Source organism: Homarus americanus, unplaced genomic scaffold (genome assembly GCF_018991925.1).
Source record: "Homarus americanus isolate GMGI-L3 unplaced genomic scaffold, GMGI_Hamer_2.0 scaffold48220, whole genome shotgun sequence".
NCBI lineage: Eukaryota > Metazoa > Arthropoda > Malacostraca > Decapoda > Nephropidae > Homarus > Homarus americanus.
In genome coordinates this window covers 481,153-500,889 of record NW_024755060.1, presented here as the reverse complement: position 1 = coordinate 500,889, position 19,737 = coordinate 481,153, and the positions used below count along the sequence as shown (strand labels likewise).

The window sequence follows — 19,737 nt, the reverse complement described above, 5'->3', positions numbered from 1 at the left end:
TAGTACAATACACTGCCCTTTTCAGATCACTTAGGAGATTCGGCCGTCCAGTTTACGTTTCCTAAGATTAACCTCACTAATGCTAACCTAACCTAATCCTTCCCAGTAGTCAGGGACTTTTAATCACCAGGTGAATAACCTGGGAGCAAATATTCATATGGTCTTTTTTTATGAAGTTACTGTACACACACACACACACCAAATAATTAAGGTGAAGACAAAAATCTACGAAAGCATTTGCAAGTTTAATAAAAAAAAAAATTCACACTGTGCTATCAGTAGAGGTTTGGGTAAGAATTTTCATAACAACAAGAAATTGGAATGTTTAGATGACAAAGTACAGTAGCTAGTGGCAAGTTAATACCACTATAAATATGTAACATGATTAAAAAATGATAACTTGTGAGTGGGTAAACAGTGAACCTTCACCTCCAGGACTACAGTATTCTGCACTGGTCATGTAATTCTGTAATTCAGTATTAATGTCGACTTATCTAAAATCATAACTGCTGTAATTTTATTAAGTTCCAAAAAACCATTATGGTAGTTAGACCATTTTCTTTAACCATAAAACAACAGTACAGTATCATCCTCCACGATGGTTCACTGTAGCCACACAGTCATCTTCACTGACATTATAGGCTGAAAACAGGATCAAATAGCTTCTACTATTAATTACTTTCTCCGAGCTTCACAATAATAAAACAGATCTTGGGAAACTCTGGCTGATAAAAATACAAACAAATTTCCTGTACAGTACTTCAATCTTTAATGCCAGTGCAGTTTAAATCTTTACTTGAGTACTATATAATAAATGCCTGACAAAATAATTCCATGTGGTCATATTCTGTGAACAGTATAAGTTGCTCTTAAATACTAATATCAAATGAATGAGCAATTTATTGTATGTTTCATATTAAAAAAAAATTGCACGATAATGTGTCATGGCAAGTTGCTTAACATAAATATATTAATAATAATAATAATAATAAAGAGGTGAATAGAATATAAATGATGAACTGTCCCATACAAACTAAAACCTGAACCACCAGGAAAAACATTGATAAAAAAAAAATGTAGGAAGGGTGGCAAGTTTGTCACTCCTATTCTAGACACTTCTGAATTTATTATATAGGCTGAAAGTAACTGTATTCATGCTACACTGATCATTTAATTGTCCCTTAACTGAGTTTCTGTGAAGATTATGAAGTCACTCTTAACTGGAGCACACCACAAAAGAGTGGACAGTATTTGGGCAAGCTAAATAAACCTGACAATTAAGTTTGGCTGAAAAGAGCACAGCAAGGCATTCCTGAATTGTAACAGATGGTTCAGTAATCAAAGTGTCACTGGTGGTTTGTGTGTGACTACCACAGTATATGTACAAGTTACTATACAGAGAATATAATAGAACAGTAAAATTCCCTGGCATTCTAGCTCAAATCTCTGACCAAAGTATATTGTAAAAGCTTTACTGTAGTCAAAAGTAATGAATTAGATAAAATGTGCAAGACTTAGAGAGCTTGCCTGTGGACTACTAATAAATGTTAAGTGTACGTAGGGTAATTCAGGTCAAATAGATGATCCTTCGCCACACCACCTTATATCAATCCCATGAATATCCCCCCCCCCAAAAAAGTTGGTTTTAAAACTTGAGCCAAGATATATTATACTGAATTGGCATCGTTTATCCATCTTCAATAAATGTCTTGTATTCACCAATAAATGACAATCCCATGATATGTAACCAACACCAATGATAAAAAAAAGTTAATGAATACAATACTAAAAAAAATATTGATTGCTTACAATATTAGTCCTCAATTTAATTTACCAACTTCTTTAAACTATTGGACAATCAACACTAAAACAAATTACATTAACTGTACAGTACTCATACCTTCACGAAGATATTTTAATACAAAACTAAAATAGAAACGGATTGCAGTAATACAGTATGTGCTTATTACACTACTGGACAGTCTCTGAGGCAGTACACCAAAGTATCAAACACCTTGTACAAAGTTCCAATGAACTACTGTATACCTATTTTCTTAAAGACCAGAAACACACTTTTGGACAGTTAGCTACTAGACAGGTTATATGGACCAACTTGTGAATAACTTAATAAACTCAAAAGGTGTTTTGCTATTTTCTTTTTTGTGATAAACCATTATTGCAGTCCTACTAGTTTCCAAAACAAAGCAAAATACCCTCCTGACTTATCAAAATGAGTTCAGAATTAGAGAGGAAGTGATGCTCAGAGCATTTAGTAAAGAGAATGAATGCCAGGTGTGATTACAACTATAGTACATATACTGTACAGTACTTTATCCTATCAAAGATTATATAATCAAAATTCCAATCAAGAGTGCAGTAGGCAATGGAAGTCAATTATTCTTTTGATACGATACATCTAATATATTCATCAGTAATAGTTTATAGCTATAACAAATTTTTCACACATTTGCTTATATATAAGGAGCTTTGACCATATACACTGGCAGTACAAGGCACAATTTTCAGGCTTAAATCAAGAAAATATTTAAAATTTCATAATATGTAACAATAAATTTCATCTTAACACTCTAATCTACACAATGCTTCCATTATATTAGTGTCATGATCACACGCCACAATAATTAAGCACATTATACCGGTAACATCCAAATTACAAAAATACAAGTCATCTACCTTTATCGCTGAACACTACTACAGGACAGAATAGAGTCCGAGAGACACTCCTGTAAAGAATTCATTTATGATCATGGCATATAAACCAAATCATTTAATTCATCAATTATCAACAAAACATTTACAGGAGTACATCAAGTCACTACAATACTGTACTGACAAATCAAGAAATCAGCTTTGGATGCTAATATTTTTTACGACACCGTACAGTATTAAGGAATACCTGCACCTCTTGATACACATCCATATACACATGATGCCTTTAGAGGCAGAATAATGATACGTCCTTTAAAAATGAGACCAAACTTCTGATAAGAGTACATTTCCAATTAAAGATGTCTTATATTTTTTACAAAATGGAACTTTTTTATGTTTCAATAGATCAGTGTTTTATGGGTGATAATTTGAAGCTATTGCCTGAGATGACCTCAGAAGCAACACAGAAATAAAGTACACCTTAGTACTGGGTACAATTCTATCTAACAATAAAGATGAAGAAATGCTCGAGATTAAAGATAAGATCAAGTTTCAGGAATTAAAGCTAACTGACTACCACTTATCACCAATAATGATAATATAACATTTCAAAAAGCATAAAAATAAATAACACAAAATTCCATCAACCGATAAAGACAGACAGGCCTGGGTAAATTATATTTCCAAATCTTATACTGCAAACAAACACAACTTTCAAAATGGCATGAAACATTGTCATGAAAAATTTTATCGACTTTTAATAAAATGCCAAAGTCACCGAAGATCATTGGTCCTGCATTCAAGTAAAAACACCTAAAAATATATACTGTAGTGTACAATACTGGCTGGTGTGTGTGATGACAACACTTACTGTACATAAATCAAACAAACTCATCTAAACACCCTACATTAGTTTTGGTCTGACTATTTGTACTACAATATACATTTCTGTGTTTTTGCATAATTTTATTATATGTACTGTATTGTGGGTGAGACCCATGGTTACAGCATGATTACAAGAGCAGTTATTAAAGTTGTTGTTATATAACATACTGTACAGTTCTAGTTAGTCTTTTTATCAAGAGGCACAACCAGTGAAAAAAAAATACTGTACATACTGTAGTATTAATTACAAGTGCTCATGTTTCCAGAGTGTACCCTACCATAATTTGACCTTTACCTGAAATTGATGTACATTTGTACGAGTGATGATTTCCATTACTTATTTAATTAAAGATGGATGTTGAAAATGTAACTGTAAGTGAACTCACTTTGGAGAAAATAATTACCACCAAATAACAATAATCACAGCTACTTTCTCCGATAATAATAAATAGATTATGACAGCAAGTCCTGCTATTCAAACATTAAATGATACACTGTATATGTTTTACAAGTACAGTACAGTACAGTACAGTATATGAACTTCATAAGATGTAGTTATAGTCACAAGACAATAAGTATCACTAAGGTAAGGACACAATGTCAAGTCACTACTAATAACAAATTCATTTTATTGAGATAAATGAAGCTCTCCAAGCTTTACTGTACTGTACTGTAAAGTCCTGTACTGTACTGGTGGTATTGTAAAAATCAGGAAAGTTCTGTGGTTGAAATTGGATCCGACACAAATACATCATTTGGACGTATTTTAGTTCATCTAATAAATCCATAAGATGTACCTGAAGTATTTTCTCTACCTCTGTACAGTACATGTCTGAACAGTTAAAAATGTCCACAGAGTAAATAAGGCAATCTTAAAAAGTGTACATTTTTTATATTCTGTATTACAGTACACTATAAAGTTTATGACAAGCTCCATGTTTTTCATACTATAATACAATAAAAGATTAACTTAAACAATCCTAACTGACAAAACGTAAAATAAGCAAAAACTTACACGAATAAGGCCACACAAAACATAAGATGCACAATCACTAAAACATTCATAATGGCTTCTGTTAACTATTAGGTGCCTACCACCATGTACAGTAGGTCTTACAGTAACATAATGATGGTCCTTCTATTTAATAAGAACCAATAAGTTGTGTTGCTGTAGATAAGTGACAGGTCAGGTTATGACAGGTTAACAGAAATTCCACTGTATTCCATCAAAATCACAATTCCAAGCATAATAGATGTTAAACACAGTAAATTTTTCACAACAAAATAGTTACAAGAGTGACTAAATCACAATGAATTAAGTGATATTTATACTGAGAGAGCAGGAGTGTCACACTTGAAACAGCTTCAGTAGTTCGGCGCATGAAGTGGGACGGAATTTAGTGACTTTACACAGGCAAGCAGCTTGTAAGACACAGATATTGGACAACATCGAAGTTATGTACAAGTAAAAATGAGATGAGAATCATGCCAGAGATGTATTAAAATAAGTGCTTCAAGTTTCAGCTATCTTAAGGAGAAGGGCAGTAACCATTTTCTTTGACTAACCAATTTGCCATTCCATTTATTTTTCCATTTTCAATATAAATTAACCTAATAATAGTAAAATATCTTCTTTATCTGCAATAACATCATGTAAACCAATTAACATGAACTTTACAAAAACACTGACAGTTTTAATCAACACTTGAGATTCAACCCCATTACCAATAAACTAAAATAAATAGAAACATACACCTGCAAGATTTATATTTCTGACATAGTATAAACATCTACAGTACACAGTTTTTCATTTACCTCAATGTTGATAAAATGACAGACATTGTTGATATTGTAAAACTTAAAGTATGGCAACCACAACAATACACTTTAGCTGTAAACTTCAAGCATCACTTACAATTACAGATGACCTTATTATCACGCAAATGTTTAATTGAATATTGGCATAAGTTCATATCCTGAGAGTAGAGAAGGTAGTAATAGATTGGACTGCACTAGTCTTTATACAACTATATTATTTAGCAGTGAAATTCTTTAAGAAGTAGCCCCTTGTAAAATAATGGGGTTTTTAATGAGCCAAGATGTGCCCGTAATACTTTCAGACTGAGGTGGTTAATAGATGAAATATAACTTGAAAAAATAGGAAAGAAAAATATAGATGCCATCACTCTCAAAACAAAACTTGATCTGTAAGTTAAAACATGACAAGACACTATCAGAGGACATTATACCTGTATAATAGAGAGATGAATGGACAAAGACAGACAGACACAGCACTATAGCATAAAATGGCCTATAATTTGTAAATGTTAAGAAATTATAGGGACCATCCTGCAACCCTTACCAAATACCCTCAGAAATATTGCAGGTACGTGAATGCAGTACCTATGTCGTCAACCAGGCATAACGGCCAATGTTAGAAAAGCACCACAAACATGATCGCTATAAACCAACAAACATGATCCTCACCTCAGTGTCCAACGGAAGTTTTTGTCAGGATAGGTGTGACTCGTGCTATTTTTTGGTTCTTTTTTAACAATGACCATTCTGCATTCAACAAACAATTAACAGAAAGTATACATTATTTTTTTTCTTCAGCCACTTACTCACTCCATTATTTTGATTTCTACACACCATGAACCACCCACAGAGGAAATCAATTATAAATATGTCAATAGGTACCTTGTCACTGGATGAAAGATAATCATTACTTTCATGGTGTAGCTTCTCTTTTGCCAGGTAATCTTACTTCAGATTCATCTATAGACTAGTTAGTACATTAAAGCAAATATAGATGCAGTTTATGAGTCCAGTATATGTGTGTGTGAAGAAGGTTTTGTTGTACAGTATTTACACAGAAGACATCACACCCTAGATAAATTTCCAATCTAATATATTGTCAATATCCTGCCCAAGATTAATAGGGATTTAAGAGGCCATTGCTTATGTCCTTGTCCACACTAGTTAAACATGGACACAAGTAACACATTCTTAATACAGTATATATAATAACAACAGAACAAAAGCCAGTCCTGAGAGAACGCATAATGACGTAAATATTACTAACATTAAGATGACTTTAATACGGTACAGTACTACATACCAGGGTAAATTATATCCAAATATTGACAATCTCAGTCAACTAAAAAAAAAAATCACATTCCTGGAACCAAAGTGATCAACGTTTCAAATATCAACATTAACAAATAGTCGTTGTAAGCAATATGTAGGGAAGCACAGTTTATTTCCTTAAGCACATTCAAACTGGCCATTTTGAATGCAATGCTAGAATTAGTTGCATGTCATTTAAGGAAAGCTGTCATTTTCCGGTCATCTCAAAACTCATTTAAGCAAGCCATTTTATATGAAAGTTTCAAGTGACATGTTAGCTAAATTCCACCACCTTCGTCACCCTTAACAACCATGACAATTCAAAGAAGTTACTTGGTTGACGGTTGAATTAGATAGTTCAGTTATAAGGTACTACTTTAAGACCAGCAATTGTAGGTTCCAGTCAGTCCAGGCTCCAATTGTTTTAATGACTCCTGTGTATTTATAAAAATGGCCATTCATTGAAAGATTTTTATGGCTGTGATATATCATTAAGTATTTTTCTATGGACCTAATCACACTTCTCATACTAAATGTCTACCATGTCTCCTTTGGTCATACTTAAACCAGTCACATTAAGAGTAAGTCACCCATTCTCTGGTCACACTACAAACCTGCCTTAAATTCTCTAATCACACAACTAATCTGCCATACACTCTTCAGCTACACTCTAAGTCACATACAGTACTTAACATTTGTCTCTCACTCTGTCATGAACAATATCCTTTCACCTAAATCTTCCCTCATGACTCGAGTGTTTGATTAATCTTCAAAAAATGGTCACACTTCTTGCTGGCTACAGATAACTGGAATCATTTTCACAGAATATCTTAAGTGAGAAAGGAAGATGGTGGTGTTTTGGTTTGAGCCCAGATGCCGAGGAACCTTGACAACTATGGGTTTGATGACAGTCAGCAACTCGAGTGTTTAACATAGATCCAGCGAGATGTACGTTGCGTACGTTGCTGTAGATGTATAGAAAAAAACTGTAAATGTACAAATAGAATATTATGCTAGAGGCTCTAACTATGTTTCTCAGGGCAGGAAATTTTATATTGGAATGGCAAATATTTCAATGGACGGTAAACCAATGTTCCCAATCAACTGGACTGGCTGTACAGTAACTACATCCAAAACTGATACAGACAATTATTTCATATTTTCCTCATAATTGTATGTATGTAAATGTATATGGACATATACATTTACACCACATATACAAGTGAACTAAAGTCCCACACTAAATACATCCTATATCTTAATTAAGAGTACTCATCCTGGCCTTCGTCTTCATAATGCCATCATCGAATCGATTTAACTGTCAAATAAAACTTTGGTTTCGGTAAAAATAACTAATAACAATCAATAAGAAATGGTAGTCTTCAGATACTCAAAAGGGCTTTTGTTGAACTGCATTAATATTGACTTTGATATTCACACCGGCCATGCACTATAGTAATGCACGACACAAATGATCTACTTGAATGGGTTGGACTCTTAACTTCCCAGCAGTTAAGGTCAAATGTGTGAGGTAAACTCACAGCTATAGTGAACTGGCAAAGAGTGTGTCATTCCATTTGAATATTGTATTGCATTAAAAAAATAGGTTTCATTCAACATAAAATTACTAGAACACCATTTCTAGAACATTTCTTTTCAACTCAAGACTACTGTAGCTTTATCTATATCTACCTATACTTGAATACATTACAAAAATATTGCCATCAATATAATATACACAAGACCAAACAATCACACTCAAAATAAACTGAAGTTTTTTGTTTTGTAAATATTTTCTTATCAGCTTAAATAGAAATCATTAGTCTGTCAGTGTAAAGATTGGCAGGATGTAATTCTGAATACACTAATCCTGTCATAACTAGGTAATCTCCTCCAACAGTTAAGTTTTTAACATGAAAATAGGTTGCCATTATAATGGACATGCAGCTTGACAAGATAAAATATTGTTGCTATTAGTCAATCTTACAATACGGTATGTTAATATGGAATGCAGAATAACACACACTATAATATACAGTATCTATGTATGCAAATTTCTTGATTTCCTTTGGTTCAGATATCCAGTCTTAAATAATCAGGAATGTGAGTTCCTACACTAAACACAATATTTCTCTTCTTCGTCTTGTATGTGGACATCCCAAGCTGACTCAGCTAGCAAGCTGGGTGTCAAAGTATCTGTGGATGCCAGAGGGGCAAGGAAGCCAGGCAGAGCTATCACTCCCCCCTCTATCCAGCAACTCAGTGACCAGAATGAGCTGGAAGAAAAAACATTGCTGTAAGACCTTGAAAGATGAGGACAAAAAAATTTTGGTTTTCCCACCACTGGATGTTAAGCCCACTCACAAATGCTTTCAACACAAAGGTCGATGTATATTTGATGAGCATGTGGATACATACACACCAAATTTACTGCTATATTGAGCTTCACCAAAGTGAGTTTTAACAAAAACTATGTAGCATAGTCAAAGAAAAGTCACGTCACACTTACCATGCACTATGTTCTGAAACCCATGACGAAGAATTTTGGTAAAATGAGAGCGAAGCTTCGAGGTTCAAGTCTTAATGGGGAACTTTACCAAAACTCTTTGTCGTTAGTTTCTGAACATAATGCATGGTAAGTGTGACGTGACCTTTTTCTTTGGCTGTACATTTATGCATATTGTACAGAGTTTGTTACACTTCCATCATTTTAAAACTTAGTCAGTGTAAATACTGTACTGGGAAACTTTTAATATGAACTAGAGAAGGACTAAGGAGAGAGAGGAGTCTAGTAGTGGAGGCACTGGGTGAATTAGCTATTATGAACAAATTTGTGATAAACCTTCTCATACTTTTGGGTTGTCATAGTGAACACACGTGGCAAGTTTGAGCTTTGTAGTTACCTCCATTCTTGAGTTATGTTGAGGACATATGAGCTTCTAACAGAGGTAATTACATATCAAGTACACTGGCCTCCCTACTTGTGTGACCCAGTGGGAGTGAGTAAGAATTAGGCATGCAGGAATATGAAACTAATGGGACTACCAACTACTTTACCTGTGGTAAGGGTGGGTTTACCAACAAGGTACTTGGGTGAAGGTTCTAACATTCCTCATGGGGCTTGAGGGGTGTCAAGACGATTCGTGGGTCTTCTTCTAGGATGCGCTCTGTGTCGTCACTGTAGGAGAGTTGGTTATATACAGGTACGAGGTTGGAATTTAAATCATATACCTGTACTAATCTATTCAATTATAAACAAAACTTGCTGCAGTTCCACCTTATAGTTACAATCATCTCATTGCTATCTATTAAATCTACTTAAAATTCCTAATACAATTACCCAGTATTAAAATATATCTAATACAGTATTATGTCTACATTAGGTTGAACAGGTGAAAGAAGAGGTCATATAATAGAAAGGATAAAATAATTTATGGTGCTACATGTAATGGGAAAAATTATCTAACTGCACTAGGTATAATGTTTCCTGGTGTACATTTAAATTTAAGTTCACATAAGCTTACCAATAATCAGCATAACTTAAATATAACCAAATTAAGCCTAGGAGTAGTAGTCCTCCCTTTTACAATTGTAATAAGTATGACAACAGCTGCTTCAGCAAAAGTCATGCCATTGGTGAGTCTTGCTGCACTGGGTCTTCATGCAGTAGTCTTAGAAGAGTCTGATCAGGTGACCCAGCACTTTACTTCAGGGAGAAGCATTAGGTTGCTGGTCCTCTCCAAACAGTGTTGGTGGACACCCTATAGTCAGGTTGAACACTTCAGTCTCTCTATGCACTTTCTGTAATCCTCTGGGTGGAGGGCTTTAAAGTTTATCACAATGGCCTTGGTACAGCACATTGAGTAACTTGATACATCATAGCCAAGCCATCACCACAAGTGGTCCTTGACTTACTGGGAATAGACAGAACAGCACCTTTCACATATTGTATGAGGCCCAGGGAACAACCTCACCCAGGGCCAGACTCTTCTGCAATTCACTGGAGGACTATAATTGGACTCCATATTGTTAATGAGGACAAGCATGTCTCTGAGGGTTCTAGCCAGCAGACCTCATATCATGCAAATTACTTGACTTTCATCAAAGGAGGATCAGTTGTTGATAAATGACCGGACTGTGGATTGTCAACGCTGAAGAAAGATCCCCAACTTACATCCTGCTTCTCTTGTTTACAACCTTGCCTCTAAATGGTAAATTGTAGGATGGGTGAAACTCCATTTATATCTTGTTTCACAATATTTGTTCCATAAAAACATTAGATTTGCAAAATTTTTCTCGCACAACTCCTGAATACTATTTCCCCCTTTACAGAGGTTTCTGTACCTTCTGGTGCATTAGACACAAGTGGGGGAGGAAGAGACAACAGGTAATAGATTTATTATTAAACATATAGTAATTCTCCTAAAACTCTTATTCTGTTACCAGGAAAAACTTCAAGCCTCAAGTGTAAAAACATTTTCAAACTTACCCAAGATCAGTCTTTTCCTCCATGAGTCGTTGTTCCTCTGATATATCAGTGTATGGTGGTGGAGGAGTGTTGCCAACACCAGGCTGTGCTGGTGGGCAGTACTGGGCTGACACTGGTTCACCGGTGCTCACCATCTATAAATGCATATACATCTTGTGAAAATTATCTACCCATATTCTAATACTGTATATCGTAAATATGCAGAAAAATCTAACCCAACATACCCCCCAAAAAAACAGCCATGTAATAAAACTACGTCTTTGTTCTTTTGTACAGGCAGGGTTGTGCTTTAACCTAACCTAAAGTATAGAATTAACACGGTTATGACTTACAAACAGGTTCCAGGAATGTAAGCCATTCATAACTCAAGGATTGCCTGTACATAAATATATGAATCATAATCCACCTCACACTGTGGTTTACACTTGGGATGCCAGTTGGGACACCCATGACCTCACAGAGGGTATTCCATGAAGTTGTGAACATGGAGAGCACTTTGTTTATAAGTCTACCTTACTTCCCTTAACGTATACATAAATATCCACCAATTTAGCTGTCACCTCCCTCCAAATATAAATTAATTCCTGTATCAGCCTTCAAAGGTTAGGCAGGTTTCCTTGTTATTGATGAGGGTTAAAGGGAATTATATTAAGAGTAAATGTAAGTACAAGATACAAAAAATAATTCAAACACTGTACATCCATCTAACAAGAGAAGATTTAACAAACTTGATTTATAAAACACAAGGGAGTAAATAATTATTTTTACCTGTCCATTGACCATCATTTGGTTTTCGTGAAGGCGTTTCCTGATGCGAGCGATCTTGCCCGGACAACAAGGAATGTAGTAGCCCATGTTTCTGTAAGAGAGATACAGTAATCATAATTATCAAACATAAATGTTAAGAAATTGTTATGCATTACTTCTTATGATCCTCAGTCCCTCACCCCCATAAACAAATCATATAGAGGCAAGACAGAGATTTAAATAAAGATACTAGAGCAGATTCATCTCCGTGCATATATATATTACCCAGCCATATTGTAAACCTTTTGTACCAAATTCTGTGGAAAATTTGAAACAAAATTTACAATTGGCAAATGGGATGATTTTAATAACTAATTGTCCAAGACCAACAAACAAACATGGACAATAATCACTGTATCCTTCCCTTACAAGAGGGGGTAAAATGATAAATACAGGTCAAGGATCCTTTATCCAAAACTCCAAAAGTTTACAATTGAACCCAACTGCATGAAGGCACGAGTCACACGATGGGCCCAAGCCAAACCTCCAGTATTGTACCAGGTTCAGTATATCAAACCCACAACTATAAAAAGAACTGCAATGAAACACACAAGTTGTAATATAAGAGATAAATGCAGATGAAGTCTGCAGAAGAGCTGGTTGAACCAGTCAGTTGACCTGGCTGCTGCTGTCTCCACATCTATTAACCACAATTTTTCTTGTTCCCACTAATCATAACTACAATATTAAAACATACCCAAACAAATTCATGCTTACTGTAAAGCTGTCCTTAAGTATATAAAAACAACTTAACCAGCAACAACTGTATGTGGTGGTGCTAGTGATATGGGCAGGGTATACAGTATTAATAAACTACCCCTAGCTGATGCTGGGACTGTTTGAAGACTTACGGATCCCTATCAAGTCCTCCCCCCCCCACTCTATGAGAGCTACACTGCTAGAAAGTACAGTACAGTAATTTGCCCCAAAAAGTATAAACAAACTATTTAAGTGGCATTCAACCAGTTAGCAAAATTAGTCTATTATAAATGTCATGTACAGTAATTGATAACAGTAAGATAAATTACTGTTTTATTTGGGAAGATAATCTAGAATTGTGATAATATTTCTGATAAAGTACATATACAGTATTTTATGTGTCTTCATCACAAGGAGTTTCCACACAGACAAATAGAGAGAGGTAACACTATTGACACAATCCCCCCCAATTATCTTGTAGCACTATGTACAGAGAACTGCCAGAATTTCAAAATTTCTATTAATTTAAGTTTCATTCTGGCAGACATCTTATAAATACATATGTTGTGTATATCTGAAAACCGTCAGGCAGCCATACCAACACAGGACGATGGACTGGAGAATATATCAAGGCATTTCATCGATCATTTCAAATTATCAAGGTGGAAAAGTTATAATATACTACAGTACTTTTTTAACATGTTGGAGGCATAAGTGTATAAAACATTAGATGGTGACATGCCTCACCTCATGTAGAAGATGATGGCCAATATGGCTGCCAGTTCTAACAGCACTCCTAGACACAGGATAATGATGTAAGCTGTGCTATTGACTTCCTTGACTGAGCCTTCTTCCAGGGACTGATAGGATGTGGCTCCAACAATAATCATCACCTGGTGACATAACACAAGATAATTTTTCCCCAACATGATAGATAAAAAAAAAGTAAAAAAAAAAATGAAACAAAAATGAGATAACGAGTCTAGTGAGGGGATGTTGTACATAAAATGTGGACAAAAAAAATAATTTAACTCGACCCATACAACTAGAGATATATACAGAGCCTGGTTCTCAACATGTACACTTGCCTGGCTATACATGGGTCACCTCAACTAGACATCAGCTAATAACAGGGTGTTAAGGTTAAACTCAATATCAACTCTTAAATTGTTTCCATCTATACTAATTTAGTACTGTTTATATTTTATGTTTTTAGAATATTTAATAAAATAATTATGTTTTTTTTTTTTAAAGTTCAGTCAATCTTTCAAGTGTTAATTTATTCACTTAGGAAGAATCTCTTATATTGTTGATGTTTAAAAAATACACAAATTGCTGTTGATTTGACATATTACTATACTGATCAGTAAACAAAATTTAACCAGCACAAATTTCAAAATGCTTGTAACCAGAAATATTAAACCATATAGAATTATAAATATCATATCTTATTCTCTGCCAGTACAGCATCATATTTCTAATAAAGTTAAAAAATCTTATAGCATGCAACAAATACCTGTACTGTACTCAACATATACTGTATTCATCTTCCAAATAATAACACTACAAAAAAAGATACTAACCAAACCCATTACTGCAAACATGACGGAGATGATGAGGATGAGCGTGCGCGACCATAAACTCCCAGAGGAGCTTTGTGCTAAGAAGGACGGCATCCATGCCTTATTGCGGTCATAGGTGAGTGTGGTGGTGGTGGGTTGGTATACTTGATCTGACCTCATTTTGCCGCACACTTAGCTGAAACGAAAATTTGTATCACAACATTAACATTACAGAAATATTTACTTTTAATAACGTACTGTACAGCAGGCAAGTCCCACTAAACGTATTACCAATGAACAAGAATTTGGTTTACCGAGCACTGTGTTTTAGGGTATAAAATGCAATGAACAAACTTGTGTACAGTTTCATGAGCAAAATTCTGAGTGAACCAGTTTATCATTCTTTGTCACTGGTCAGTACAGCAATTGAAAATTTTCAGTGCCCTGTAGACAAAGACCATACTGTACAGTAATTAATTAGAGACTTCTTTAAACCTTCGTGCATTTCACCTTTGCTTATATTATAGTTTATAATCACTGTGTACACCAAAATTTTTCATTAAAATTTTTTTCAAGCATCTTCAGACATGTTGAGGATTTTTTTGTAGCCTTTAAAATAGGAGTCTATGGGATAATGTGCTTCAGTTTACGAAGAATGTATTTACAAAAGGCTTTTCAGGAACGGAACCCTTTCATCATTATGGAATACCTATAGTCCATTACAGTACAGTACTCTGAGGTTAAGTCAGTGGCAGACTGACTCGGTCTGACTAGCAGGAGAGTGTAGACAACATGGGGGTGTGTGTTTTCTGGGTGCGGCATAGGCCATTATCACCTGTGTACAGTACAGTATTTGTGCTAGCCACAACTATCTTTCATCATTCATACATCATTGTGGACTCTAACCAAGTGCACTACCCTCAAATTGTCTCACAACAAATGCAAGAGTGATGGTACTAAGTGCAGTATGTAAAAAAAAAAAAAAAAATGCTTTGTATCAAAGAATGTTTTGACTCAAAGATACAGTACTACACATGCCTGCCAGTTGACTCAAATCTCCACTTCTCCATCCTACCTGTTACCTTTCAACACTTCAAACTCCAAATTAATTAGCAGTTACCAATAAAGGAGAGTCAGAGGTAGGCTCTGGAAAGACATGGGGAGAGGTTATAAGAAATAACATTAAAGTTAAGAACCTGGCGAGAGGCTGCAAGTGACTGTGCAACATGAAGAGCTGCTATTAGGTAATTGTTATTAAGCCATACAAACAGTTATGTGTTATCATATTGACAACCAGGGACACTGAATGTATCATGCAGAAAAATAGCACTTCATTTATAACGGTGTTCTTAAAACTGAACTTTTCATATTAATATTTGAAGCAAGGTTACCCTTTCCCAGTGTTCTGTACTGTACCTGAGAGTTTTCATTCTAATTAGTCAAGGAAAACTAGAGCTACCATGCTGAAACAAAAACCATGAGTAAGAAAAGAGACAGAGAGTTCAAATACATCCCTTGGTACACAAGTGACACAAAATTACTGTACATAACTTTTGATTTAAATTAAATTGTCCCCAAATCATCAAGATGTAAATGAAACACATTCTGCAACAAGCTTCTAACTGAAGCCTTACAGTGTCCCACACCCCTAGTACTGTACAGTACTGTGCAACCCAGACCTACAGTAGGGTGCTTCTGGCCACTGAGGAAGACTTACAAGTAATAATAGTGCCTTGCTAATGGTCTTAAACCTGGTAAGAGGAAACAAACATTTACTGAAAACAACACATCTCACATTCCTCATCATTTGACAATTAATTGTGTTTTAATATTATGTTAAATGTGGTCCATAAAGTACCCCTACATGGTAGCTGCTGCGTTATTCATATAGTACCTATATAGTAGTGTTTAAATAAGTGTTATGTAAGACAACCCAACTCACATGATGTAAGGAGAACTGTACTTTTATGACTCTTGAAACTTCTCTACTACTATATTGTTTTTAAATGAAAATCTCAATTACACACACTAAAAATATGAAATATTGATGATAAGTATTATTCAAAATCATGGTAATGTACATTGCTACTACAATACCTGTGCTGTGGAAGCAGAATTTGCAGATGGAACTTTATAAAAACTTATCATACACATCTAATTTTACAAATATTTTAATATTATATAAATGGCTTCCTATTTTCTGATACAGTAATGTAAGCACACTCCAAAAAGCATCTTCTTCACAGACTGCCAGCAATGAGGTCACTAGAGTGGTCCAAAGCCGGTCCGACTAATTATCCAAATGTACCCAAATGTAGCCAAATATAGCCGAAATGAAGTCAAATAATGGTCCTAGATGAATAAATCGGACTGGGTAATTCCTCGCTCCGTCGGTACATGCACGTGATCTATTAACTCAGATTAAAGTAAGTTTTCCAATTTTTTGTGACTTTCTGACACCAAATACTAGTCGAGAAGTGATTGGCAGTCCGATTTATTCATCTAGGACCATTATTTGACTTCATTCCGGCTATATTTGGCTACATTTGGGTAATTAGTCGGACCCGTCCAAAGCGACTCAGATCAAAAATGCTTCAAACATGCCTGTTTCAACTTGATAACAAATGAGCATCTTTTTATGAATAAACACGAGTTTAGTAAGTCCATTTTGCATAACTTCCATGACAGATCCTTTATTACAAAACTAATGCTGCATAGAGACACTGTGCACTTTTTGGGGAGACCATACAGTAGATACAATCAGTCTGCCACCTGATGTACAGTACCTTACCGAGTTAGGCCCCAGCACTATAGCACACCAAAAACCTAAGGGAATGTCAGGGTATAATTTCAAAGTAGGCATATAAGTACAGTACAGTATATAAAGAGCTGGAATATTTGTACCAATAACTGAGGAATGCACGACTAAATATTGACTAATGTAGGAAATAAGCCAGTGTATAACTAGTGTCAGATGAGTATTTTTTTCACCACTTTTTAGTTTACTAGTTGTTGTCCAGTTGATCTATCCAGTGTTAGTATAGGAGGAAACAGAGACTGGGAAACCTGTGATGTTTGGTAGGGTCACACTGGATAACACCCTTCTCACCTGTGTCCTAGCCGAGGCTTGGCTCAACCCTTGGCATATTGGTGAGAGATATGAGCGTTACCGTTGTTAGGTCTAGTTAGAAAACATTCAAAAAGTAACCTATCTAACCAAACGTAACCAAATCTACCTAAACTAACCAAACCTAATGTAACTTGTTAATGGTATTCAATTGAAAAGTGACTTTATTCCTACCAAAATTTTTACTTTTCCTGTGACTACGTATTTCCATTTACTCACTCCCTTGAATAACTCTCTTCAGCTAAGTTAAGAATGAACTCAAAGACACTACCGCTATGGTAAAAATATTAATGCATTGTACCTCAGGTCTCATGCCCCTAAGTGCAACCAGGTACAGAATATCAATCATAGCATCACTGTACCTGCATTACCTTGTGGTAGCTCCCACTCTCAACACTGCTCTTTCCCAAACAAGCTCCAACACATTAATTGTTTTGGGTGTAGAAAATCTTGCATCATGATAGTTTAAGTCATGTAACGCTCTGTTTACTTAAGGTGTTACAACAGAACCGAGAATAAGGGCATAGATCTTCCTATACCTTCTCCCACTCTCACTCATAAGAGGAGCCAATACTGTACTGGAGTGGAATTAGATGACAGATAAACTAGTTGGTGAATCCAAACTCCACTTGGTCTAACGGGAAACATCAGAAATGCAATTTCAAAATTATTGGAAGTACCAAATATTCTCCGAAAACAAAAATATTTAAACTATTGTATCTAATTTAGGTGCAAATGAACAGCAAAGTATTACCTAACAACCTCTTGCCAGAAATAATTCAGTCAGCTCCTACAAGACACAGGGACCCAAAAAATGCGACATTGAATCATTCTAGTAAAACCTCTGGACAAATTCCTTTACAAGCTGCCACGTGAGGCAACAGAGAATGAAAAATACAAGCATGGTGGGAGACAGTTACTCTGTAAATATCGTAATACAACTTCACAAAAGTTCAGCATATACACACACAGTGCATGTATACAAACAACAGTAAACATTAAATCGGCCACAGTAAATAAAATGAAAACTATACCACAAATATCATAAGTGTTATTATCCACCAACCTAAGTCAACAAGATATGTTTTTGTTTTCCAGGCATCTGATAAGGCGAGTTAGGCAGTCACAAGACAGTCATTCACAGGGAGGAAGAAACAAGATACTAGTGATAATGAACTGAACTAAAAGATTAAGACAACACATCAGCAAATACCTCCCTCGCTACTCTCCCTCACACATTCTTCCTCTCCTCCACCAGGTTCATTTAAGGTAGTACTCACCCTCACTGCCTGGCCACACGTTAATGTAGACAAAGGTGGTGGAGATGACTCACTGTTGACACTTTCCCTGCCCTGCCCCCTGCTGGTCCACCTGCCAACTAAACCTTCCTCACACTAACAAACTCCCTTATTTACCACTTTAATGTTAACAATTCTGCATCACCTACGGCTTTTATTTCCAAATATATAAAGATCACAATAACCATATAATTTTTAGTAATTTCTTCTACTTGTTACTGAATCTCGCACGCAGTCTGAGAAACAACCGATTTATTTAAAGAAATTTAATCTATTTTTTTATACATCTAAATTAAATAATCTTCTTGCATGTATAAAATATAAAAAAAAATCAGCTGAATTTTCGTATAAATAATACAGCTAATGTGGGTAGTATGGTACAAGGGTCGGGTACAAACAAGCGGTGCTGGAAATTATGAATGGAAAAATAAATATACCAAATCCTCACCCACTCAATCTACAGATACATCAAGTAATCATCGTTTTACTTACTTTAAGATTAGCCCAGCATCTAAAGATTACACATCCTAATGCTACTTGTGGGGGTTGTGGTTAGGTTAGGTTAGGTGGTAACTCTTAAGATGATTTTTGTTAGTTATCTACCAGAATTTTAAACACACTATCTTGGAATAAGTTAGTTTCATATGAATTAGTGAAGCTCCAATCATTTAATTTAATAAATGTCAAACCTATTAATCCCCCCCCCCCCTCCATTGTGGGATGTTGACCCTAAACTCACAAACAGTTTAATTTCGCTATATCGCCAAGATTAGCGTCTTGAAAGTATGACTTTGAAATTTTAATGTGTAAAGATAATTAAACAAAAAACATACCTTAAAGTTGACTTAAAATGAGACTTTGAAGCGTATTGAATGTTCACAATGCGATATTCCTGATAATTAATGTTAAAAAAAACACCAAGAATACACCCATCAACTCATATTTTTTTCTGACGTCGCAAACAGATCAAACTTATCTAAGCCTAACCAACTTATTATAATATTTAATTGAGTCACACATAGGTTAAGGTTGTTCTCTTATAGAAAGATAATACTGATATTTTGTCTAGCT

The 19,737-nt window shown here is 35.1% G+C and overlaps 1 protein-coding gene across 1 annotated transcript; it reads right to left on the bottom strand.

The window, feature by feature from the left end:
- Nucleotides 1–230: 230 nt before the first annotated feature.
- Nucleotides 231–18,757, bottom strand: LOC121856402. The gene is made up of 7 exons (XM_042351981.1): nucleotides 18,649–18,757; nucleotides 14,263–14,437; nucleotides 13,427–13,572; nucleotides 11,942–12,032; nucleotides 11,174–11,307; nucleotides 9,742–9,862; nucleotides 231–8,960 (listed from the first exon to the last, which is right to left on the bottom strand). The coding sequence occupies exons 2-6, from the start codon at nucleotides 14,419–14,421 to the stop codon at nucleotides 9,787–9,789; spliced, it is 606 nt and encodes a 201-aa protein (XP_042207915.1). The 5' UTR covers nucleotides 14,422–14,437; nucleotides 18,649–18,757; the 3' UTR covers nucleotides 231–8,960; nucleotides 9,742–9,786.
- Between the last annotated feature and the right edge of the window lie 980 nt (nucleotides 18,758–19,737).